Genomic DNA, 26,750 nt, shown 5'->3' with positions numbered 1-26,750 from the left:
TGTGTGGAAAATGTCTTTTTGGTTCCCAATTTTTAAAGGAAAGTCAAACACAACATATAACTTATGACTGTGTTTGTATTTCTCTTTATTTGTTTGATAAAACTGAAATCAACAAAGGACAAAAGGAGGAAGATGAGAATAATTAGACCGTGTGTTGTTCCAGTGCAGTCCTGCTGAACCGTAAATGAAGAAATTTTATTTTCAGGGCAGGAAATAAACATTTTGTTGGCATGTTGCTTCAAAACATTATGAAGGGGTGCATAAAGAGCCCAATGTCGCGCTGCATTCCAGTTACCTCGTACAATACAGTTTTAGGGCCATACTAAAAAAATACCAACTTTACCAGAATAAAGTTGAAATAATACAAGAGGTTGTAAACGAATGTCATGACTTTTCTCATATTCAACTAACTCATTCAGTGGTAATCTGTCTATTCTCGTAATACAAAGACTTAATCGTATTATTTTGGCTATATTCTCATAGTTGTCCAATAAGCTGAAATACAAGTTGTAATAAGTTATATCACAAGAATTTACAAGACGACTTTACAAGAATATTCAGTTTTACGAGAAAGCAGTAGAAATGCAAGTCGTAATAGTATTAACAAATCCAGTGGAAATACAATTGCAAAGAATAGATTAAGTCATCGAGATTAAAATCAAAATTTGAAAAGTCATTAATACGAAAAGTCATAAGTATTGTATTATTTTGACTTCATTCTCTTACAACTTTCTCTTTTTACTTTAATTTTAATTTATTTTCTTATTGTGGCCCTAATACCTGGGAAGTGGGAACTTGAAGCTGGATTTTCCCCGAGGTAACAACATGGCGATACCCATAAACATCGTTTTCAATACATTATTTCAAGTGACAGTTTCCGCCTTTAATTTTTTCATGTTATGTAGTTTCAGATGCTACATGTAACGTTGATTTGAGGCACATTTTTGCACATCTTGTAAAATAAACATGTTTCCACCACATCTTGCTACTATTGATGTGAGGAGCGGCCATATTGAAACAGGAAGTCGGCCTTAACTGGGAGTAGGCGGTGTTCCAGTTTATTCTTCCCACTGGGAAGTCGGAATTTCCCAGCTCTTAGTAAAGCTGGAACGCAGCATCAGTTTCAGTGACATCAAATTCAATCCCAAATAAAGTCATGTGTTTACTTACCCAATTTACTAATCATTCGTCATATAGCTGCCGAAGTTGAACTATTATTTGTTTTTGCTGCTTAGTGTTAATTTCCTACCCTGCTCCTGTGTGTTAAGCCCAAGAAATGTCTGTAGATTTGCAGAAATTCATCTTAGCACCAGAAATGCAAGGCACATGTTCTTCAAATAAAACAAGGTTTTCATAAATTACACAGGAAACAAACAAAACAAAAAAATGCTTGAAAACTCCAGAGTCAAACTAACAAGAACGTCACAACTATGAAGTCCATTTACAGCCAAGAGTCTGATAAGTTCGACGTCAGCGGCGGAACAAACATGGCGGCGGCGCCGGTTGGCTTTTTGTCCGAGCAGGAAGAGGAGCGTTCAGTCCGGCTCTCGGCTTTTGTCTTTGTGCAGATGAAGCTCGTCCAGCTTGTCCTGGAGGAAGGAAACCGGCATGGAGCAACCTCTGCTTCGGTGCGGCAGCGTCTTGGCCTGGAAGGTGAGTGAAACGGGAAAACTGTTTAACCACAGCGCTCATGCTAACTAGCCCAGCAGAGACAAACGGGGCGGGAGTAATCAGTGCGTACATGATAGTGATTGGCAGAGCTAAGAGCCGCTCCCTTGCTGTGATTGGTTGTTTCTGACTGAGCGGTTTCTTTCTACGGACAGCATTCGGTGTCTGTCTCACATCATACTGACGGTTACTACAAATGTTTTTTAAAAATAAGATGGCGTATTAGGACTGAAAAAAGGAAGAGTATATTTCTGCCAAATAATTTTGTTATTAATAAAAAAATTCTGAGTTTGAAAAGTCAAAAGATTTCCTACAAAAAACTCAGAAATGTTGAGATTGTCAGAAATTTTCTAAAAAAAAAAAAAAAAAAAGATAATTCTGAGTTTGAAAAGCTTACAAATTTTTTACTATTGAAACTTGGAAATGTTCATATTTTTTTTAGATTAATTAAAAAAATTCTAGTTTTTTTTCTAGCAAAATTTAGACTTTTGGAGCTCAGAAATGTCCTTATTTTTCTAGAAAATTTAGGGGTTTTTTTTGGCAAAAATGTACTCATTTTTTCTGTCTACCATGGTGTCGTAAAAACATTGTTTAATCAAGAATTAAAATCAACAAAACATCACTTATTAAAATTTAAAACAATTACTCTTTAAAGTTAAAATAGCTTAAAATTATGAGTGCAGTTTCCTTTAGCTGTAAGTTATTTAAAAAACATACATTTACAGGAGATTTTTAGCACACAGAGTGTTTTTCACTTAAAGTAGAAGCTCCTGTACAAATAATTAAAATAAATCTATCTTGCATACTGCAGCTTTAAATTTGATGCCAAATGGTATCCTATAGCGTAATCTGCTCTTGTAAAAGTCTAATTAAAGTTGGTCTAAAGATCCCCTCTTTCTGTCAGGTGTGTTTACGTCTCACCCGTCTGTCAGGGGACGCGTGTCCAACACAGTTGAGGTGGTTTCCCCTCCGGTCTTTCCTCTCAGGCGTCCAAACCCCGGGGTCGGTCTGAGTGGAGCGGTCCGACAGCGTGGAATCGCCCATGTTCTGTGTCCAGTCTGACATTACTCTGTTCTGTTCAGTGTCGTTGCTTTGGGGGAAAACGAAGGCCTCTTCCTCTGAACCTGGTGGAGAGAATCACACACGAGGTTATTTACACAGAGGTGTGTGTGTGTGTGTGTGTGTGTGTGTGTGTGTGTGTGTGTGTGTGTGTGTGTGGTTTGTGTACGTACTCCAGCTGTTGCCCTTGGTTCTGGAGTCAGGACCAGGAGTGCACGGACATGACCCGGTTGTGTTTTTGTGTTTCTTCTGGCAACCCGTCCGCACCAGATCCCTGCAGTGTCGGTGACAGTTTATCCCACAATCTAAGAGAAAGACGCACAACAAGGACAAAACTTAACAAAACATTTTTAAGGTTCCCTTAAAAAGATCAAAAAGTTAACAGGTGAAGATGTTCGTTTGTAAAGTTACATAGTCAAACATTGATGGTAATGATTTGGGTCCTGTAGCTCAGCTTGTCAAGAGAAATAAATTTATCATTCATATTTTCACAGTGTTATTCACTTTTGATTTATAAATGTCACAACCCCAAACTAAATAACTGATTCAAGTTAAACATTTATCTCGTAGCTAAATATTTAGAACAAAGCTAAATATTTTTGTTTAATTGAACATTTAATGTCAACACACTAATATTTAGAACCAAGCTGCATAATCAGTTAAATATTTTATTAGCTAACTAAATGTTTCAACAATCAAATTCTTTAACTCAGTGTGGCTTTAAGTTCTTTTTCTCCTGTAATAACAGTAAAAATGATTAATCTGTGGGCATGTTGGGCCTTGTCTTACCTTTGCAGTGGTAGCCCTGTTTGATGACGCCCCACAGCTGAACAGGGCAGAGACGACAGGTTACACTCAACATTTGGTTCAAACCAGAAACACAACAAACCGCTGATACTCACAAAGCCTCCACACGTGTCGCAGAACGTCGGCCGCTTGTACGTCGTCTCGTGGAAGTTATGCGTTTCGTTGAAGTTGTAGCCTAGCTTAGCGCAGACGGACATTCCTCTCATGAAGTAAGAGGTGATTTCTTCTCGGCTGATTTGCCCCTCCCTGGGAAGAAGAATTTATCAAATTAGGACCTAAAATCTAAAATCATGAGGGGTTTTTAAATGTAGTAGATGTGTTATTGTTTTTAGGTTATTGGATAGATAAAAACAAGACATTTTTCTCATAAGTGAAATGATCTGCCAGTGGAACTAGACCTGGGTTGCTAGGCGACGGGCTGGGCTTGGCTGGGGTTGCTAGGTAACGGTGCAGTAGAACATTCTACCAGTTGAACTAGAACTTTTTAAAGGTTTCAAGGATTTTTTTAAATTGTAATACCAGCTTCCCTTGTTTGTGGTACAAAATTTGGACTTGGGTCCCAGATTAAGACGTCTAATAAAAATATATATAATAAAGTAATAACCATTTTCACCAATATTATTGACTTTAAAGTTAAAGCCAGCTTTTATTTCTTCCTTAAAAGCTACTTTTAAGGAAGTAACTTTAAAAGTTTTGTCTTATTTCAAGATATTTTGTACCAGAAAACAGGAAATGACTTAGTGAAATTTTGTGGTTTTTGCAGTGTGGGTCTGGCTAAGCGTCCCCACCTGTCAGTTTCTTGAGTACAGTAGGTGAATGGAAAGTTGGCTACTATTTTCTCAAAGTCCTCCAGTGAAATGTAGCCGTCCTGGTTCAGGTCGTAGTTCTTCATGATGGACTGCAGGGGGCAGCAGAGAAGCAGAAGTTACTAACTGTCAGGTTTGCTTTAGGAGCGTCTGAATGCACGGAAGTGAAAGGCAAGAGAGTCGTACTCACATCCACCATCTGTTTGACGTGTTTTGAGATGGTGTCGGAGTCGAGCCGGGGGGTGACCCCAGATCCCCATTCTGCCACTACCGGCGGTTTAACAGGAGCGACAGGCTGTGGACCGACACACCAAGGACTGTGAGAAACAAGAAGAAAAAGCACACCCACCACATAATACACTTCCCTAACGTACGACTCTTTGATGTGGCTCACTTTGAAGTATTTCTGCATAGAGCCTGTGCTTTTGGTTTCAAAACGTTACACCCACAGAAAGCGAGAAGATGTCCATTTTGTTTCGTGACAAACAGGTTGCATAAGCTCACTCTGGATATCCGTACCTGAATCTTGGGGTTTTTGGGCTCCTTGTTGTATGACAGCTCATATATCTCATCCTCTGTGTAGTACAAATCTAAAGACAGCTAAAGATTTAAAACACACATAAATTAAGATGTTCTTGAACTGCTTGGCGGCCATTTTTTTTGTTTTTCTTCTTGCCCCCCACCGTGAGCAGATGCAGAAGGTCTTTGTTGGCCTCGAACGGCGGCTTGCAGCTGTGAATGGCCAGCAGGTCGTTGATGTTGCTGTACAGGTGCTGCAGTTTGCTCAGGTTGATCTTCTCCTCGTCTATGTAGTCCGGCAGCGCCTCGTTGAGCGAGATCAGGTCCTTCAGGTGGACACCCAGGATGGGCACCTTGAAGCCCCTGCACTCGTTGTAGACCCGCCGGTAGTTGCTGTAGTTGCTCCGCGAAGAGAGGAGTTCTGTGAATTCACTCAGGACCTGTTGGGCAATGAAGAGCAGGAAAAGTTGAGGTTGCTTCAACCTAGTACTGTCAATCGATTAAAAAATGTAATCATGATTAATCACATTGTGATTAATGATATTATGATTGATCACGATAAATCACATGATGAATCATGATTAATCATAATGTCTTTAATCATGATTCATCATGATGTGATTAATCATTATTAATCACATGATTAGTCATGATTAGTCACCTTATTATTAATCATGATTCATAACATTAATCACATTTATCATGATTAGTTATTAATGTGATTAATTGATAATCTGAAAGTTAACTGGTCTTTGTTACCCAAAAGGTCCATGATTAATTACGATTAATGACAATCACGATTAATGACAATTAATCACGATTAATGACAATCACGATTAGTGACGATTAATCATGATCAATCACAATTAATCACGATTAATGACAATTAATCGCTATGCTTAACTTTGTAAGCTTGAAATATTTTAACGTAGTTTAAAAGCAAATAATTCTTTTTCATTATTTATTTCATTTTTTGCAGCAGAAAGCAGGAAATGTAGTTGCTGTGATACTGCACTGCAAAGACACAAAATCTTATCAAGTATTTTTTTGGTCTACTTTCTAGTGCAAATTTCTTATCACACTTGAAATAAGACAAAACTAATTTACAAGTAACTTTTGGCCAGATATAGAGGCTTGTTTTAAATCAATAATTCCTCAATATTGATGGAAAAGTTATATTTTCATTGGCAGATTATTTCACTTGTAGGAAAAATAACTTCTCTACCTTTCGAACTGTATTTTTATAGCATCATTCCTGATGAAACCAATAAATCAGCTCAGATTTCAGATGGGCGGTTGGCCAGTATGTCCATGTCAAACTGATCTTTTCCACCAGTTTCTATCTTCCTCGTCCACCTGACTGCCAGATCTGCCTACCAGGTCACGTCTGGATGACCAAATTATTTCCAACATGTTAAGTTTAGATGTCAGGTTGTGTTTATAAACGACCTTTGGCAGATTTGACCTTTACAACATGTTCGGCGTGTGTTGACATCCTGATTGAAACTGAACCTTATCTTTGTTCTGCCACCTTCTCATTTACAGATTTAGCTTTAGCTTTTATTTTATTTTATTTTTTTACTTTAGCTGTTTAAGCTGCTTCATAAAAAGCTAAATATTCTGGTTCTCCTTAAAATAATTTACATTTTCCTTTCAGACAAACTTTACTGTTCATTTCAGCTGAAACATGAGATCTGATCTGTATTTTCCGTGGCTCCATTGTAGGACCTTTTCTTTTTTTGGCGCACACTTATTCTTGGTTCAGTTAGAAACATATTTAACAGATCTTTTTATCAAATTTTTACAGGTTGTTATATGGCGTCCCTCAGGGCTTCGTTTTAGGCCCCTTTTTGGAAATACTCCTTGGTTAGATTAGAATCTGTTTAACTCACTCTAAGCAGATTATTTCCACTTTACTGCTCATTTTAAAACTCTAAATCACTAAAATGATCAAACCTACTTAGTTCTTCTCGTTTAGATTATAAATGTTTTATAAATGTTTTTATTTGTTCTCTTGGAAAAAAAGACATTTGAATGTCTCATGATGGTACAAATCTCTTCCATAAGAGTATTTTTGATGGCTTAATGATCAGAGAAAAGGGGTTTAATAAACATTAAAAGAGTGAAACCATCAGGTGTTGCAGTGAAAAGTGCCTAGTCAAAGTCAAATAAACCGTTTGACAAATCCACCTCACCTAAAGGCGTAGTCTGGTTTTGTTGATCAAAAATAGGATGGTCCATTTTGCATTTGTCTTGGCTGCTGATATGGAAATATTAAGCAAATCCACCACAGACCAGCATCAATACGTTACAAAAGAAAAGCCTGGACAGCAAACAGGAAGTTGTAAACAGACTTTTCTCTCTGACAAAACGCTTTAAAACATGACAGGAGATCATATCTGCTAATCTACTTAAAGCTGGTTTGTGTTTTTGCAAGAGTCTTACTTTCAGTGCCCAGAATCCAGTTTTTTATATTTAACTAAAAACTTATTCAAGTTTGTTTTACATCACAGTGTAGAGAACATTTCATTAATTTGCTCTTTTAAGAAGAACTGCAGCTTCAGAGGCAAAGTCTTAGTTCATAAGCTAAATATTTAGCCTTAAGCTAAATAATTAGCTCTGATCCACAAGCAAAATATTTAGCTAGAGGCCAAGTATTTACCTTCAAACTAGATACTTTGAAGCTAACTATATATTAATTAACAAACTAAGCATTTAGTTTGCTGTCTTGAAATTAAATATGTACATTGTAATTAGCTTATTTAGATTACTAACTAAATAGCTTGTAGCTAACTAAATTAACTATTTTGCTTGTAGCTAGCTATTTAGCAAGTTAAGCTAGCAGGCTAAATAGCTTTGAGCTAACTATTTAGCAAGTTGAACTAGCTTGCTAAATAGCTACAAGCTAAATAGTTTGCATCAATGCACTGTGGGGATAAGTTGTTGACTTTTATGTATTAACCAATTAACAATTGGATAGAAAAAGTGCTTAATTTATAATTTATATATTTATTTTAACCAAGTGAAGCAAAAATGGTCCCTAAAGGAGTTCTGGGTTGAACATATTTTCAGATAAATAAGATTTATTTTATTTTAAATGCAAATTTTATTTATTGTTTTAAAGCTTTGGCTTAATTACTTCTCTGACTGTTATTCTTTCATCAAATGGTCTTTTTTTAGTCTGTATACTCTTAACAATTAATTGATGACCAAATTATTTATATAAATAACTGATTAATCACAATTAATCGTTTCAGCCCTATAAGGTCATATCTGGAACCACTGAAGCTGGGAGGTAACCAGCCACCAGCCCTGACTCTGAGGTTAGCTTGGTACTGAAATACCTTGGTGATGTCAGGGGGCAGCAGGTTGGACGTGTCTTTGAGGCGAGAGATCGAACTGTGACAGAGGCCTCCGGTCACCGCCATTAGAGTGTTAAAGTTTTGCAAGGCTCTCAGTTTCTACAGGAGGGGAAAAAAAGCATATTAAACAATTTGAAAATGACTCCCTACACTGCAAAAACACAAAACCTTATCAAGTATTTTTGGTTTGGTTTCTAGTGCAAATTCCTTAGTACAGTTAGACACAACTGATTTATAAGTAACTTTTTTTTAAACAGATGTTTGGTTAAATCAGTAATTCCTTAATACTGATGAAAAATGACTAGTTCCACTCACAATTATTCCACTTATATCAAGTTAAAATTTCTTGCTGAAAAGTTGCTTCCAAGTCAGTTTTGTCCTTTTTCAAATTTTGTGTTTTTGCAGTGTAGAAGTTACAGAAGTATATTTCTGGTTAATTGAGCCACACGTGCAACATCAAACACATTTTGCACTGCAAAAACACAAAATCTTAAGTACTTTTTTGTCGAGTTTCTTGTGTAAATGTGTTAGTTCACTTGAAAGAGGACAAAACTGAGTTGGAAGTAAACTATCAGCAAGATAGGATCTTATTTTAAATCAAGATCTTTAAAATATAAACCAATTAATTCCTTAATATTGTTGAGAAAGTACTACTTTCATTGGCAGATTATTTCACTTATAACAACAAATTTTCCTGTTATAAATGGAATAACCTGCCATTTTTCATCAATGCTAATGAATTATTGAATTAAAACAAGCTCCTGTCTTCCTGAACGGCTGCTGATGTTTGCACCAGAAGCCAGACCAAAAATATTTGCAGTGCGTTTAACAGTTAAAGTCGTACCTGAGCCACATGGATGTACTTGGTGAAGACCTGGGCTCTCTGCTGGGGGGTGTGTCTGCTGAGGATCATCAGCTGGACCCACTGCGAGACGCCGTTGCACATCATGACGGACCGCTCCAGCGCCGGGTTGTCCCTCACAGAACCTCGCACCACGTAGCTGCGGTAGTCCAGGAACTGACCAGAAAAAACGCATCGCATTAAAAGACAAACCAGCTTCTGAAACTCTTCACAGATTTTACAGATGACTTTTCAGTTTCTATCCTCTAATCTGTGACTAAAAGAGAAACGGAGTCACTTTAAGCTGCTGCTGCAGGATAATCTCACACTGAAAACGTGCGAACACACACCCTTTAATCTGAGCACATTCGCTCAAAAGGGAAAAATCACATCTTTAGAAATAACCTGCAGCAAAATCCCCAAAGCCACTCGTAAAGATTCATATAAAATTAATTTAAATAATAAATTAATCAGTCTCTAAAACCCTTTGATTAGTAATAATCAGTAACTTCCTAAAGTGACCTGAAGCAGAGGTCAATTTCTCCTCCTCACTGTTCAATTTGGGAAAGACATGAGAGCATGTTAATTTTATTGAGTATTTTAGCTTGATGTTTCTAACTAAAGGAGTGATTCTGCTGAAACGATTAATCGGATTAATTGTGATTAATCAATTATTGAAATAATTGTGAACTAATTTAGCTATCAATTAATCGTTAACTGGAGTATACAGACTCTAAAAAAAGACAATTTTATGAAAAAAAAACATAATCAGAGCAGTAATTAAAACAAAACTTTACAAAAATGCAAATATTTAAGATAAAAACCTTTTGTCTGTAAATATGTTTCACCCAAAACTCCTCAAGTAGCTTCACCTGATTCAAATCTATGAAAATATGTCCTGTTAAACACCTTTTGTGATCCAGTTATTAAAAATAAACAGATCCGCCCTACGCTGTTCTGATGTTGAGCAGAAAGAGCTTCTAGCATGTTGATGTTAAACGTATTTACCTTAGCAACAAATGATCAAGCGTTCACTAAAAAATGCTTTTGTTGCGTTTTAGGTAATAAAACATTTACTTCTTATTTGAAATAGCAATTGGTGTATTTGTTTATTTACATTTTTAATGTATTTGTAATATTGTATAAAAATGCAGAAGTAATTAAATGAGAAACCTGCAGAATGTGCCATTTTTAATCTGATTAATCAATAGAATAATCGATTAATCGATAGAACAGTCGATTAATTGATAGTGTAATTGATTATTAAAAGTTGCAGCTCTGTCTTGGTTATATTTCTAGTCACTTTTGCAGCCTCCATTGGAGCCTCTGGTCAGCCATTTTCTAAGCTGTGTGCAGTTTGTCCCCAGAGAAGTGGCACAGATTATGGCATTCAGGTCATTCAAGGCTTTGCGGTTGAGCAGATGTTGAAATCAAACTTTGTGCTGCACTTTCTGTCAGGTGTCATTTTGCATGAGAGAAAACAAAACAAAAAGTTAATGTATAGTTTACAGTGGTCATTGATTTGGACTAACTTTTTGTGGCCCCAAACTTGAAGAAAGAAATCAATTTGTTTATCAAATGTTTTATTTCTAATCTGCGTGAATTTATTATTGGCATCATTTTCTTATAATAGAAATTGCTTTATTTTAGTTTTTAGTTGTTTTTTTTTTTGCCAGTGAGTAATTTTGACTGAGTGATTTTGGACCACGTGATAAAATTTTGGACATTCCTCACATAGGGGTTTCATATGGGTCAAAATCGATAATTATTACATAGTTTTTTTGTTTTAAATATCTGCCAAACTGCCAAACTAGTCACCTGACCTTCAGTTTTCTCTCCACACCGTTGATTTTTATTTTTAATCAGTTACGAGGCGCAGTGGGGAAACTTGAAACTGCTACACAAGTTACTCAGAAGGTTGTTGCTAGGCAACGAAGTTGGGGGGAAACTTGAAACAGCTTCTTTCCCAGAAGGTTGTTGCTAGGCAACCGAGCGAGCAGGTTAGTTGATTCCACCAACTTCTCTTAGTGGTTATGGATCAGAGCTCAGTGAATATTGAATATTCCATCAGATATATTATCTATTGATATTGATCATTTATTTATCCAGGCACATATTGTTATTGATTTGTTGCCCAGCCACAGCAGTCATCCGTTTCCACCATCACTGAGCTGCAAACGTACCGAGACGTTGCAGAAGTTTTTGAACTCCAGGTAGCTCAGATGCTCGGCCATCTCATCCGGCTCCATGTGGTCGAATATTAACGACACCTTCCTCTTCTTCACCGAGGGCGAAGGCGCCTGCGATGCGTTCAGATGAGGGTTTCTGGGAAAAAAAAAACAAATAAAAAACAGAATCAGGACAGAGATAGACAGACGTTTTATTTATAGAGTTTTCAGACATGCCCAACTGAGCAAACAACAACTCCTGCAGTACATGGTGGTGCAATGCAAAAACACAAAGTCCTACCGAGTATTTCTGTCTAGTTTCTAGTGTAAATCTCTCAGTTTTGTCTTATTTCAAGTGTTTACAGGCAGCTTTTTAGACAGACATAGGAGCTTCCTTTAAGTCAATAATTCCTTCATATCTATAAGCATTACAAGGTTATAAGAAGACATTTCTAAATGTTAAAAGTGAAATAATCTGGCAGTGGAAGTTAATCAATATTAAGAAATTATTGGCTTAAAATAAACTCCCATATCTTACTGAAAAGTTACTTGTGAGTTAATTTTGTTTTATTTCAAGTTTACTGAAATATTTGCACTAGAAACTAAACAGTGTTCCACACTGCAAAAAACACAAAACATTACCAAGTATTTTTGGTTTAGTTTCTAGCACAAATATTTTAGTACACTTTAAATAAAACAAAACTAACTCACAAGTGTCTTTCAGTAGGATATGGGAGTTTTAAGCCAATAATTTTTGAAAATAATTTTATTGTTCCACTGGCAGATTATTTAATTTATAACAAGACATCTTTCCTGTCTTATAAGTGAAGTAATCTGATAGTAAAACTAGAACTTTTTCATCAATATTCAAGATTGTTGACTTAAAAGAAGCTCATAGATCTTCCCAAAAGCTACTTATAAGTTAGTTTTGTCTCAGTTCAAGTGTCCTGAGATGTTTTACTAGAAACTGGAGTAAAACTACTTTGTGTTTTTGCAGTGTGTCTCTAACGACAACATGACTCACATGCAGGAGGTGTCGATGAGCTGCGAGTGCGTCTTCTCTCCGTCCAGCCGGACCAGCTCCCACAGATCCCCCATGGTCTGCTCCAGGAGGGGGTCCTTCTCAAAAACGGCCGGGAACTGGCTGATCCACTGCCTTACCCCCGGAGCCCAACACAAAACATGTTTACAACTCGCAAACCGAGCCGGAGGACCGTTTCTGCCGCTGCCCGCTGCCCTTACTCACCTGACCAGGTGGCAGATCTGCGCCCGCCTCAGTCCCCGTTTGTCTACGGGACAATCCTTATAAGTGACAGGAAATAGAGTCAAAGATTCAAACCTGAATGAAGGATATGAACGTGAACTCCCAGCTGCTCTGCAGGAGTCCAAACAAAGCTTTGGCTGTTCGCTGATCTGATTATAACTTTCTAAACATGTGATTTTGGAGCGGAGCTCCAGTCGGTCCAGCAGCAGCAGCTCAAAGGATATAAGGTGAGGAGTTTCTGGACGAACATCTGAGACGGAACCACCCAGCTGTGCATCATCAGGGTCATGTGGACCAGCTGCGAACCGCGGGAGCTGGGCATCTTCCCCTCCGAATCTGGGAGAAAAAACACAGTGATGCGTTTACTGGGACGAATTTATTCAAAATGGGACAAAGAAGAGCACAGAGATGTGCTGCACCAGCTAGCTAAACATGCTAATTTCCACCTGTTCTCCATCCAAAACATGAAATATTAAAATTCAACACAAAGAGAAATTAAAATAATCACAACAAAAACCATCAGAAGAACAAAACCCTGAAAAAAAACACAGTGTTCCAAAGTATTTTTGGTGTAAATATCTTATTACACATGAAATAAAACAAAAATAACTTTTCAGCAATATATAGAAGCTTATTTTAAGTCAATAATTTCTTAATATTAATGAAAAAGTAAAAAAGTTCCACTGGTAGAATGTTCCACTGCCCCGTTACCTAGCAACCCCAGCTAAGCCCATCCCCGTTACCTAGCAACCAGTTCTAGTTCCACTGGCAGATTATTTCACTAACATGGGGAAACTGTCTTAATGTAACTGAATAATGGCCCCAGTTGTACTAGAACTTTTTCATCAGTATTGAGGAATTATTGACAGAAATAAAGCTCCCATATCCTGCTGGAAAACAACTTGAACATTCATTTTATCTTATTACAAGTGTGGTAAGATATCTACACTAGTAACTGGGCCAAAAATAGTTAGTCTGAATAGAGTTTGTGTTTCTGCAGTGCAAGTGACATATTTCTCAGCAGATCTCCAGGTGTTTGTGTTTTAGTTGAGCTGATTGATTTAAAACAAAAAGCAGGAAGAGTTTCTGCATCCCATCTAAACAGAGCTTGACTGTATGAAAACCCTTTCCTCTCCGTTTTTGTCTCTCTTATGCTTTCTCTCCATTATGTAACCTTGTTTTGATGGCGACTAAAGGCACATGACAGACTCTGTAGGCACGTGTGTGTGTTTGCAACAAAAAGCAGGAGACGAACCGAAACAGTTGAGGCAGCGCTGGATGAGCTCGTCCAGGCTGGCGGCGCTGGCGCTGGGCGCAGAGCTGGGGCTCTGCAGGGCCTTGCTGATGTCCTGCGGACTGGGGCATGTGTTCCTCCGGCGCTGGACCAGCTTCTTGCTCTTCAGCCCGCCGGGAGTCTCAGCATTGGGTTTCCTTAGAGCGAGACAGAGGAGTTTGGGGGGGAATAGAGAGCAGCAGACAGATTTAGAACATCAGTTGTCTAGAAATAAGTAGAGCAACTTGTGGCGAGCTCGGCGCGGGTCAGCATGTGCGGAGGCGCAGCGCCCCACATCAGATAAACTGAGCTGCATCGCTGCAGCTCTGTGAGGCGTCACGCACAGAAAGCAGCTCAGCTTCAGACTCTGCACAGAGACACTGGTTTGGTTTCATTATTCTAAGTCACACAGAAAAGCCAAATGAAAGAGAGCTGCAGCTTTTAGAGGTTTTTAGGTTTATTTACACATTTGAATGCTCTGCAGAAACATAAAACAAAGTATCTGGAAATTTCTTAGTACACTCGAAGTAAACAAAATAAACTTACAAATAACTTTTCAGGAAGTTATTGGGGCGTGTTTTAAGTAGATTCCCCGGCAGATTATTTCACTTACAACATGGGAAAAATGTCTCCTAAGTGAGATAATTTGCTAGAACTCAAACAATCTCTTATATCGTCATAAAAAGTTACTTTTAAGCTAATTTTGTCTTATTTCCAGAGGACTAAGATATTTGCACAAGAAACTAGACAAATATAGTTGGTATGATTTTGTGTTTTTACAATGTGGTCTGGTTTCTAGTGCAAATATCTGAAATTAGGGAAAACTAACACTTTAAACTTTTTATGTTACCTAGCAACCCCAGCCAAGCCAGCCCGTAACCTAGCAACCGAGTTCCTACTTGTAAGTCATAAATTCTAAATTTTCTCTTACTCCAAGGTAAGGTAACTGAAGGTATTTGCACCAGAAACTAGACTAAGATACTTGGTAATATTTTGTGTTTTTGCAGTTTTTATGCTAAGATTATTGAAATGTTTTGCAACCGCTGAGGAAATCTAAATGAGATTTAAGCATGTTATTTTAAACACATGGTTCATAAAAACCCCGTCGAGCTCATTGAGTTTTAAATGAATCTGTTAAGCTACGTTGCAATCCGGGGGAGCCCAAAAAAGTCCAAGTTACGCCATTTCTGGATGCCGTCACCGTGGCAACACATACACACACGGAAACCTCGCTAGTGCAATTGTTCTTGTGAAATACTGGAAATACGGTCCTGTTTGAAGTTATTGGCTCAGCTCTGCCGAGTCACGCAGGGTGAGAGCTGTGACGTTTCAAGGTCTCCTTCACGAATGCCCACTTTTTCTGCGTGTCGTGATCAGATTTGTGCTTCCTCTTCAAAATCCACGTTGAGCAACGTTCGACATTATTTCACAATAACAACTCTCTGATTCTCTTTGCTCCCTTTTTTAAAGTGCAACTGAAAAAACACAATTTTGCCAAGTAGTTTCATCTAGTTTCAAGTGTAAATATCTTATTACACAAAACTAAATGAAAAGTAACTTTTCATCGAGACATATGAGCTTATTTTAAGATAATTCCTTAACATTGATGGAAAAAGTTCAACTGGCTAATTATTTCACTAATAACAGGACTTTTTCCTATGTTATAAATGGAACAATCTGCCAGTACTTAATGTAAATAATGAAGAATAACTGACTTAAAACAAGCTTGTTGAAAAGCTACTTATAAGTTAGCTTTGTCTTATTTTAAGTGTAGAAACATATTAGCTCTAGAAACTAGACCAAAATACTTGGTAAGATTTTGTGGTTTTGCAGTGCCTGGTGTCAAAAGACTGTGAAACAATCCTAATTCTTGTTTGTTTTACACTTTCATTATGAGTCTCTTATGAATTAAAGACAGTGTTGTCTTTAGTTCACGTTTCTCCAAAGAAAACGGAGATGCTAACTGTTTGGTGGTAAAATTGCTGAACTCGTGGTTCATAATCAAAGCTTTTAGCTGCTACATCTTGCTGAAAAGTTGCTTGTTGCTTAGTTTTGTCTTATTTCAAGTTTAATAAGACATTTGCTGTAAAAACTAGACCAAAAGTGCTTGGTGAGACTTTGTGTTTTTGCAGTGCAGCACTCATTCTGAGCATGTCGGGTTCACGCTGAAGTAAAGCTTGTCGTTTTGCTCTCGGCTGCTGCCGTTCGTGTCCGTCTGACGGGAGAGCGATCTGCATGAAACCGTGTCAGCCTCTCCGCTGACGGCTGTACCAGGAAACGCGGCCGCTTCGGAGAACTCACAGAGAAGTTCCCTGAACGGCCAGACTTACATCCCCTTCTCTTCACTTCTGTGTGTGCGGCTCATTTCCCCCGGCCTGCTGGCGCTCACCACACGCACACACACACACACAAACACACAAACAGAAAACAGGAGCTTCAGTTTGTGCACAACACACAGGGTGACATTAACCCGTCTATTTATACCAACAGACGCCCCTATGCGCAGCTGCACCCAGGTAGAACGCCACACACCCCTCAGTGGTGACCCCTGACCTGCGGCATCCTCACTGCAGCTCTGCAGGTGGTTCATGTTAAAACCTGCAGGGCGGCGAAACTCACCTCCCCCCCCACAAACACACACACACACACACACACACACACACACACACACACACACACACTGCCTACTATATTCAAAACACTCCCCAGTACAGCGTGTACCACTGTGGTTCAGCTCACACTGCACTGCAAAAACACAAAATCTTACCAAGTATTTTTGGCTTTGTTTCCAGTTCAAACATCTCAGTGCACCTTAAATAAAACAAAACTAACTTACAGCTAAAACTTCAGCAAGAAACAGGAGCTTGTTTAGGTCAATAATTCCTTAATATTGATCTGAAAAGTTCTGGTTCCTGGCAGATTATTCCAGTTATAACCTGGGAAAAATGTTACAAGTGAAATAATCTGCTTTAGTTTTTATAAATATTCAAGTTATTCGCTTAAAACAAGCTCTGATATCTTGCTGAAATGTTGCTTATAAGTTAGTTTTGTCTTATTTCAAGTTGCACTGGAATCTAGACAAAATAAAAACTAAAAAAATACTTAAGATTTTGTATTTTTGTTATGGATAATGCATTTCCAAAAATATTTTCAAGTATTTATGTCTAGTTTAGTGAAAATATCTTGAAATAGGACAAAACTAACTTACAAGTAATGTTTTAGCAACATATGAGCTTTTATTAAGCAATAATTCATTAATACTCATTAAAAAGTAACTGGTTCCACTGGCAGATTATTTCATAAGTGAAATAATCCTGTGTCTCCTGTATCTTGGTGAGAAGTTACACAATTTACCCTAAATTTATTGTCTAGTTTTGAGCACAAACATCTTATTATTTGAAATAAAACTAAATTAATTTACAAATAAATTTATAACAAGATATAGTAGCTTGTTTTAAGTCAGAACGTCCTTAATATTGATTTAAAAATACCAGTGTGACTGGTAGATTATTTTACTTATATCATGTGAAATACTTTTTCATCAATATTAAGGTATTACTGACTTAAAACATGCTGAAAGTTACTTTTAAGTCGGTTTTGTCTTATTTCAAGTGTACTAACATATCTGCACTAGAAGCAAGACAAAATATTTCAGTGTGAAACACAAAAAGTACAGTTTGTCTAATTTATAGTGCATTTATCTTAATACTTGTAATAAATAAGACAAAAGTAACCTTTAAGTAACAATATTGTGTTTTTGCAGTGTATTTATAAGGAAGAAGCAGAAGAAAAGATGCTAAATCAAGCCGTTTCCCCTTTTTATTCCCTTTATTAAACCTTCTAAAATAAAACGCAAGGAGTTATTTTTACCCCCAAAACTTAAAATGAATTAAAAGTTAAATTAATCACAGTCCTGAGTGAGTCGGTGGTTTCTCTTTCATCTGTTCGCCCTTTGGCTCAGGTTGAATCCACCTGCTGCCGACCCAGCCGCGCGCACACACACACACACGAACACACACACACGCGCGCGCGCGGAGCCTGAAAACGCTGACGGGGAAACGTTGTTGACGTCATGACGTTCGGCAGGGAATTTCCCCTCGACTTTGCGTCTCAGGTGCGACTCGCCGCAGTTTCTCTGTTTTTCACCGAACAACCAGAACAGAGACGGCGCTGTTGGTAAACATGCAAATCTGAACACAAGCGGACTCTGTCTGCGTCCGTTCATTTGCATCCGGCTCTTTCCTCCGAGTCCTGCGGATTCTGTGATTCTAATTTTAACGGCGCTTCCAGGGAAACTGGACTTTCTGCTGAATTTATCCGCTCTGCCTTCCTTTAGGTGGAATGTTGGTTCAGTTCAAACGAGTTTTGAGTTGAAAATCCTTTTTTTCTCCCCAATTAATATGAAAAAGTAACTTTACTTGCACAATAATTTAATAAGACACTAATGTGAGGTTTGGCTTAATGTTTACAGTAGATCTGGGTAGTAGATCTACTGTACTCCATTTACTCCATTACATGTATTTGAGTAACGTTCTTTGGAAAAAATTACTTTTAGGAGTATTTTACTACGCTGTACTTTGAGTAATTTTATTATGAAGTATTTCTGCTCTTATAAAATTTCTGGATTTTCTACCAAATGAATGAAAATCAAACACGTTTTAACCAGAAACCCACCAGACACACACCTGCAGTTTCTGTTAAAGTTTAATCAGTTTTTTATTGAAAGAAACTGATTTGGAAACATTTTATTTTATTTTTTGATACTTGTATGAATTGTTGTCATTTTGGTTCTTAAAATACCAAAATGTCCACTTAACTTTATATTTTGCTCCGTCTGATGATGTCATTTTTAAATATTAAATGATTGATAATTTGATCAGTTACTCAGTACTTCTTACTTTATTTTGAGTATTATCTTTGGGTACTCTGCCCACCTCTGGTTTACAGTTATTTCACTTTTGGAGGAAATTATTCTCCATTTTGTTGGTTTATAATTAAAAAAATTTTCACTTCTAGCAACAAAAATGAGATTTTTCTTCTAAAATTTTCACTTTGTTTTGTCAAATGTGTTTCTGAGTAAAAAGAAACAAAAGCAACAAGTAGAGCAAAATCTTTGTTTTACTTCACCTTGTTCAGTGTAAGAACATTTACACTTTGCCTTATCATCCACACAGAATTACTCCAAGGACCACAAACGGCCCGCGCGCCACATGTTGAACCCCCCTGCTTTGGGGGGAATCTGACCCAGAAATCAGCCTCTGGGTTTGCGCTCCCCGCCCCGATCCCGGGCGCCTCACTCTGGCAGGGGAAATGCAAATTCCTGGCTTTCTTTTCTTAATTGATTAATTGATGCCCGGGCCCTTTGAAGGCCTGGATTGTGCGGCTCCCTGCGCTTCGCTTCTCACAACCTGGGCTCTTGTTCCCTCTGCATGAAGGGCCATTCATCTAACACTGCACTGCAAAAACACAACATCCTACCAAGTATTTTTGGTCCAGTATAGTGAAAATATCAGAGTGCATTTGAAATAAGACAAAACTAACTTATTAGGAACTTTTCAGCAGGAAATAGAAGCTGGTTTTCACTCAGTAATTCCTTGATATTCATGAAAGAAAAGCACCATTTGCAGATTATTTAACTTATAACAACATATTTTTCCCTTTTATAAGTAAAATAATCTGCAAATGGAACAATAGATTTTAACTTTTAATAGGGGAAAAATGTCCATTTTACGTTTAAGATTATTTTAACTATAACTACTTTGTCATAAGGAATGATTTACTTAAAACGCGCTCTTATATTTTTCTTTAGTTACTTGTTAGTTTGTCTTATTTCAAATGTGCTGAGATATTTGCACTAGAATCTAGACAAAAATATTTTACATTTTGTGTTTTTGCAATGTGAAATATATAGCAAAAATTAAAAATTCTTACCAACTATTTTGGTTTAATTTAGTGCAGATATCTTAGTACACTTAAATAAGACAAAAGTAAGTTAAAAGTTACTTTTAAGAAAGATATAGGAGCGCGTTTTAAGTAAATAAATCCTTAATATTGATTTTAAAAGTTCTAGTTATAAATTAATCTGCCAGTGAAACAAGACATTATACTTTAAAAGTTTATACTTATAACTCATATTTTTTTCATCAATAATAAGGAATTATTCACTTAAAACAAGCTCCTATATCTAAGTTACTAAGTTAGTTTAGTGAACTAAGACATTTGCAATAAAAACTAGACCAAAAATAGTTGGTAAGATTTTGTGTTTTTTCAGTGTATTATGCAAGGTTGGGTATATTTAATTCATTTATGCTGAGTAATTCCAATGATTATTACTCACAGCTAATAAAACCCCAAATTCAGTCTGAAAATTCAAATATTGCAGAGCACCAATCAGAAAACAGCATTTTTGACGCAATCTGACGGCAGCTGTTGGAAAACCTGCCGACTCGGCAGTTTGACCATCACTGACACCACAACCCGGATGAGCTTCTTAAAGAAGCTGGACGTTCACAGACTCCTGTCGAGGCATGTTGACAGAAAGTTGAGTGGAAGGAAAACATTTGATAGAAGCCAGAAGAATGAATGCTTCTACCCTTCAAGCTCATTGGAGAGTTTGAAGATTTATAAAATATGGGGATTCAGGAAGGATTGACTCTGCACTGCAAAACCACAAAACGTTACCAAATGTTTTTGGTTTAGTTTCTAAACATCTTAGCACACTTGAAATAATACAAAAGTGACTTACATGCAACTTTTTAGCAAAGATATAGGAGCTTATTTCACTTATGACAATTTTCAAATGTAAAAACTATTAAATAAAAACTCAAAACCACTTTTTTCTTGCTCTCTGTGTCGGCTACGCTACAAACACAGACCCGTTGCCGTAGCAACTGACTGACAACAACGCCGCTAATGTATCAGGATTCAACATCAAAACACACACAAACGTTTCCCACACAAAGAACAGAACAGCTTTATGTTGTTAGGCCTGATGTTTATTTATCTTTCATTATTAGTTGATCTCTGTGGGAGATTAGCTGCTATTAGCTAAGCTAACATTGCAGTGGTTCGTTTGCTAATTTAAACACCTGCTCTGATTATCTGTCAGTTGCTTAGGTCGCCTTTCTTTTTTTATTATTCTGTAACTGAACTGAAATGCACAGAATCCTGCAGCACATCTACATGTTAAGATTGTCATAGTCAAGCTAGCATAACTTGATTATGACTGTCCCTATTTTTTCTTAATTAAAACTTTTTCCTGACCTTTTCTAGTTGTCATAGTTTAGCAAAGCCCTGAGTCCCTTTTTCTTTTATAGATCAGGTGTACATTCGTTATGTTAACAACTTGACAGCTAGCTCCAATGCTAGTCATGTTGGCTAGCAGTTTTTGCCCTCCAGAAGGGGGATGGGTGCAGGAACTTGCTCATGTTACGTCACATCATGTTTCTAAATTAGCATAGGGACAATTATGTAACCCACAAACAATGGCCCTTATGGGGGCCAGTTTTCAGCCCATCTTCTCCCTGTTTGGGCCCAAATGAAATCAATTCTTGGGAAAGGTGGCGGTTAAAAATTAGTTTCCCCTTCTGTGAGAAACAGTTTTGTCCTAGCAGACGTGTTGTTGGTTTCTGTGCTCCTGTTAATTCGGCGTTTTCCCCAGAGGGAGGGGAACCACGGTCGCGTGGCGGCTGGTTCGGGTCGTCTTTAAACGAAGCCGGCCCAGAACCCACACGTTCAATCCAGTCAATCTGATAACGACTGCGGTCACAACTCCAGCAGTGGGAAACGGAAAACGTACCAGAGAAAACACCAAAACGGGACGCAGTCTACTGCAGCAAATGCAAACTGAGGTGTCGTGGATAAAAACTGAAAACGGTTCAGTTGGACAGAGAAGGAAAATTTAAAAAAGCAGAAGACGTTTTCCACAGAAAGGCTGAGCAGTTACACAGCCTGACTGTCAGGGCTGGGCTGTGTGCAGTGTACACACGCAGAGATAACTTCTGTCTGACAGGTGAGCAGGTCACACACACACTTATTCTTCTTTTTGCAATAAAATAAACATGAGAAAAGAAAAAGGCTCTCGAAGCGAGAAGTAAAAATCAACAGGCTTTTGTTTCTTTGAACCTCTTGCACAAAAACCACACCAACACTGCATCTCACATTTAACCTCAGAGTTCACAGCTCAGCCCGCTGTCTGTTCTTTACCTCTTGGTCTTGTTCATTGCAGCGCTCTCCTCCTCCGGTGGCGATCCGCTCGGGCATCTGAGCTACAGCTCCATGGTTGACCCCTACGCTCCCTCCTCCTCCTCCTTTTCGTCCTCCTGTTGTGTGTGTTTACAGGCGGGCGAGATGAGGGCCGCCTCACGCAGAGAAGTCATCCACGCCCGAGGAAACCGGCCCGTCGCTCCGTCTCTCGCTGCTGCCTATCGACCGCAAATCAGCAGCAGAGCAGTCCTGCTCATGTTGCCGCTTCCTGCAACAAATTAAAGTTTAGAGAAGGCGCCTGAAGCGAGCTTTTTGGGTGCAAGTGCAAGAGCTGGCAGGTTTCAAGCACTTATCCCCCTTCAACATAAACAAGTCAGCATCTTAGATGGAGGAACTGGCTCTGGCAGATAGGGGAACTTACTGCAGTTTCTGTTTGTGTGTAAAAGTGTGTGTGTTTGTGCGAGGGGGAGGGGTGAGCAGCAAATACAAGTGCAACACCAAGAGAGGAAGGAGGCGGAGAGGTGAGATAGTGATGAGCAATCATATGAGCCCCATCAGGAGGCTTTGCATGTCACACACTTTCTGCAACACTTAGTCAAGCAGCAGCAGATAACGGGGTATTTCAGCAACATCTGATGCAGATGCAAGAAAAAACAAAACACAAAACGTTAGCCACTGAAAAATTCAGGACAATTTATTTAAAAAAATTCACTAAAATCGCCAATTGGACAAATGTTTGGTGTCAAATCATAACCTACGTATTGTGAATCTAATCAAATCAAATTTATGTTGTCTTCACTTTTTCTGGTGGATATTTTTCAAAATGGCCACCATGCTTGTAATATGTAACATCTGAGGAAGTTATTGGCAGTGGTGGGCAGAGCTAACCAAAACGCTAAGCTCTCAAACCACTAATTTGTGAGCACAGATTATCTTAGCTCAGATAACGCTAAACCAATACAGACTTAAGCAACTGGACGGCAGTCATTCTAAACACACAAAAATTAGCAGAAGCTAATGCTAAGCTAATAAAAAATGAGTGGAAGCTAACACAAAACTGCTAAACTGATGAAAAAATAGCAGGAGCTAATGCTAAACACACAAAGAAATGAGCAGAGGCCAAAGCTAATCTGACAACAAATCAGTGGAAGCTAACCTTAAAATAATTTTAAAAAATTGCAGAAGCAAATGCTAAACCACTAAGCATATAAAAAAAATGTAAAAAGAAATTGTGGAAGCTAATGTTAAACTTACAGAAAGTGACAACCGTTAAACACAAATTTAGCATAAACTTTAAAAAATTAAGTTCTAAACTGATAAAAACAAAAAACATTTATGGAAGCTAATGTTAAAATGCTGAAACACAAAAAATGTGTGGAAGCTAACGCTAAGCTAAACAAATATATGCTAGCATCAGTTGGTAAGTAACTAGTTACATTTACTTGAGTAACTTTTGGAAAAGAAAAGATTTTAGAAGTATTTCTACTCTTGAGTAAAATTTCTGGATTTTTTTTACCCATTGAATGAAAAACAAAGGTGTTTAAACCAAAACTTCATCAGACACAGACGCACACCTACTGTTTCTGTTAAAGTTAAAAGTTTTTTTTTATTGAAAGAAACTGATTTGGAAAAAAATCTTTGCCTGATTTTGTCATTTTTTGTTACTTATATAAATTATTGTCATTTTGGTTCTTAAAATACCAAAATTTCCACTTAACTTTGTATTTTGGTCTGTCTGATCTAATTTTTAAATAATTGATAATGTGATCAAATACGTTTTTACTCTTACTTGAGTAATTTCTTGGCTACCTTTTGCTTTTACTTCAGTAAAAATAAGTTGAAGTACTGCTACTCTTACTTGAGATCCATTTTTGGGTATTCTGGTTAGCATAGGGGCGCCGGGAAACAGGGGGCGCCAAAACTAATTAATTATTAAACAGCTGTTAGATTATATGTCCGCATACACGTCAGAAAGTACTTCTCTTCTCCTCTATGCGCACTTGAGTGATTTTTACAGTAGTAATCTGAAAACCAGTTAGCATCCTGCTTCCTGAACATGTCCATCATCCTGATTTCATCCTTTTATCGAGTCGCTCCTGAGGGGAGCAGGAGATCGCACAGGGCGCGTAGTGTTTGGGCCGTGCAGCTGGACGGGGCAGACTCAAAGGAATCCTTGTTTTGTCACACCGGGAGGAAGAGCGGACCTAACAGGGGACGTTAATGTCTGCAGAGGTGGCTCCTTTTACCGCAGGAAGCTGCGAGGCGCAGGGTGCGTGATAAGGAATGCCAAAAGCTGACAGACATCATGCGGCTCCTGCGCACGGCGCATCCAAAGTCTGTGCGTTTAGATTTGCTCAACAGATTACACGAAAGTATTACAGATTTAGAAACAAAAAAGAGAAAAAAAACCAAAAAAAAAACATGGTGTTTCCCGACACTTTAGTAAGATTACTGTAATGTGAGGCAATATTCCTTTAAAACAGGAAGGGCTAAGGTCACAAGAGATGATGAGACGTTTGATAAGAGAAAAAAGTCACTTCTCCACACTGCTGCAACCGAAGAGAGACTGAAATCTTCATCTCTTTGTGTAAAGCTCCTCATTTATTCTGGTTTCACAAGTTGACTCGGTTTATTTTCATTAGCAACAAATGCGGTTGAAGTTTTTATCACGCTTTCGTGGCTTCTTCAAGTTTTGACACATTCACGGATATCAATATCTATAATTGGTTCCGAGGAACAACCACACGAACGTCATTGTTTTGAGTTTGGGTGTAAAAATATCTGGGACGTTATCGCCCCCTAGTGGCAGAGCGGTGAAACTGCAGCCGTGACTCGTGAGTCGGCAGAAAAGGCGATCCCAGCCGGTTTCCCCAGGACTCAAACTCCCAGAATTCAACACGGCCGGCTCCTCTCGGCTCGTTGCGCCCCGGCGAGCTGCAGCTGTTGCAGCCCCGCCTCAGGCGTGTCTTTCTGCGGCTGCAGGTGGAGATGGAGAGCATATGGAGCCCGGAAAGGTAAGCGGGTTGGTGGGTTCCTGCTGCCCGGTGAGAGCGTGAGGGGCGAGCCGCCGACATGCGGAGCCGCTGCGCCGCTCCTCGGTGTGTCCAGACCCAGACAGGACCGCCGTCTAAGGCCCGACTGCTAGATGTTTACCTCCGGAGGCTTACCGGAGAGCTTATGAGCAAAGCAAGAGGACCGACAGGCTGCAAAATAACAGATGAGAAGAATGTCGATAATGGCTGAAAAATACCTCCGAGTATCGGTAGAAAAAACGGAGGAGTGAATTTCAACCCAATTTAATGAAATACATTTTCTACAAAAAAGGGATACTTGTGAGTTTGAAAAGTAAACAAGATTGCTTAAAAAAACTTGTAGAAAAAATTGAAAGTTTTTTTGTTAGGAAAGTCAGAAATTTGCAAGAAAAAAACTCCAAATGCAAAGTATAAATCTTAGAATTTTATTTAGAAAACAAAGATTTTTTTTTGTTTTGAAAAGTAAAAAAAATTGCTAGAAAAAAAATCTCCAAAAAGAGAAATGTCCTAGAGTTAGAAAAGTCGAAAATTTTGTAGGGGAAGGGTGGTAGATTTATATAAAATGTTTTCTAGAAAAAAGGGAAATCCCTGAGTTTGAAAAGTCAAACATTTGCACAAAAAACTAAAAATTTCTAGAACAATTTTTTTTAATTTTATGAGTTTGAAAAGTAAAAAAACAAAGGGGTAGAAAAAAAACTCAAAGATTAAAAAAATTCTAGAAAAAAACTGGAAAAAATTGAGATCAATCTCAGTTGTTCAGAAAAAAATTGGAAATGTCAGAATTTGAACAGTGAAACAGTTTTCTAGAAAAAAGAGAAATTTTCTTGAAAAAAGTTTGAAATCCCTGAGTTTTCAAAGTCAAGAATTTGCTTTAAAAAAATTGCTAAATTATTCTCTGAAATTCTTTGAAATTTCTAAATTTTTCAAACTCAAAAATTTTTATTTCAAAATTTCTTTAAAAATGTCGACATTTAAGTTTGAAAAGTTTTAAATTTTCTTGAAAAAACTCAGAAAAATGTCAAAAGTGAAAGATTGTTGACATTTTTATTTTAAATGAATCATTACATTTCTGAAAATGTTTAGACAGCATTGCGCCTACCAACTGAGTAAAACTAATGAACATTTTAGTTGTTTTTAACGTTTCATATCAAGTCACTGTAGTTTGGCTGGTTGGTTTCTTTGGTTCTGATCCAGACAGCAGAGATCAGAAACCCGATCGGATCGGATTGGGTTTTTAATCCAACAGATTTCAGCTTGATTAAAACTTTAAACTTTCTTAAAAACTATTGATCAACATTTAAACCTGAAAATGTTTCAGTGGATGACGTAAGACTTTTGCTTTAAACCAGAAAATATGTTGGAAGAGAAATTGGAAGAGGAAAATTATATTTGATAGCGGCCATCTTGGAAGCAGCTACTGTTCACCTCATTAATCCTGCAGAGTTTGGAAACACACCCATCGCTTGTCCCCTTGAACTGGATTTATGATGAACAGAACTGCTGGAGTTAATTTAAACTGGTGGAACTAAACTGGTAGAGCCAATTTAAACTGGTCAGTTTCATGAACTGAACCCAGATTTTAAACATTTGACACATTTGAGATGCTGGAAACCCTTCCTTCCTTCCTTCCTTCCTTCCTTCCTTCCTTGTTCTTTTGGGTTCCTGGTTCTGTCTTGGTTCTGGTTCTGGTCCATCTCTCTCAGCGTTTGTTCTCTCTAAAGCCGAGTCTTCGCTCCTCTTTCCTTT

At 37.9% G+C, this 26,750-nt stretch overlaps 1 protein-coding gene across 2 annotated transcripts; it reads right to left on the bottom strand.

The window, feature by feature from the left end:
* Positions 1 to 68: 68 nt before the first annotated feature.
* rasgrp4 (RAS guanyl releasing protein 4) lies at positions 69 to 22,419 on the bottom strand. 2 transcript variants are annotated; one of them, XM_014988336.2, is made up of 17 exons: positions 21,973 to 22,415; positions 13,750 to 13,925; positions 12,719 to 12,830; positions 12,477 to 12,539; positions 12,255 to 12,386; positions 11,246 to 11,387; positions 9,066 to 9,239; positions 8,204 to 8,320; positions 5,024 to 5,299; positions 4,860 to 4,940; positions 4,531 to 4,635; positions 4,323 to 4,432; positions 3,630 to 3,780; positions 3,517 to 3,553; positions 2,901 to 3,032; positions 2,590 to 2,792; positions 69 to 1,646 (listed from the first exon to the last, which is right to left on the bottom strand). In XM_014988336.2, exons 1-17 carry the CDS (start codon positions 21,987 to 21,989, stop codon positions 1,536 to 1,538), a joined length of 2,139 nt encoding a protein of 712 aa, XP_014843822.2. In that variant the 5' UTR covers positions 21,990 to 22,415; the 3' UTR covers positions 69 to 1,535. The 2 variants fall into 2 exon arrangements, with proteins under 2 accessions (XP_014843822.2, XP_014843742.2); XM_014988256.2 differs by having other exon boundaries at positions 12,477 to 12,830; positions 21,973 to 22,419.
* Between the last annotated feature and the right edge of the window lie 4,331 nt (positions 22,420 to 26,750).

This window comes from Poecilia mexicana, unplaced genomic scaffold (assembly GCF_051168715.1).
Source record: "Poecilia mexicana isolate PSO_F unplaced genomic scaffold, ASM5116871v1 scaffold_13, whole genome shotgun sequence".
Taxonomy (NCBI): Eukaryota; Metazoa; Chordata; class Actinopteri; order Cyprinodontiformes; family Poeciliidae; genus Poecilia; species Poecilia mexicana.
This window is presented reverse-complemented; position numbering and strand designations above follow the sequence as displayed.

Coding starts and splice junctions, on each gene's coding strand:
- rasgrp4 (XM_014988256.2), bottom strand. CDS start 13,859: ATGCCCCAGTCCGCAGGACATCAGCAAGGCCCTGCAGAGCCCCAGCTC. Junction 4,941..5,023: donor ACCTTCTGCATCTGCTCACG/GTGGGGGGCAAG, acceptor TTAAATCTTTAG/CTGTCTTTAGATTTGTACTA. Junction 4,636..4,859: donor CCAAAAACCCCAAGATTCAG/GTACGGATATCC, acceptor GTCGGTCCACAG/CCTGTCGCTCCTGTTAAACC.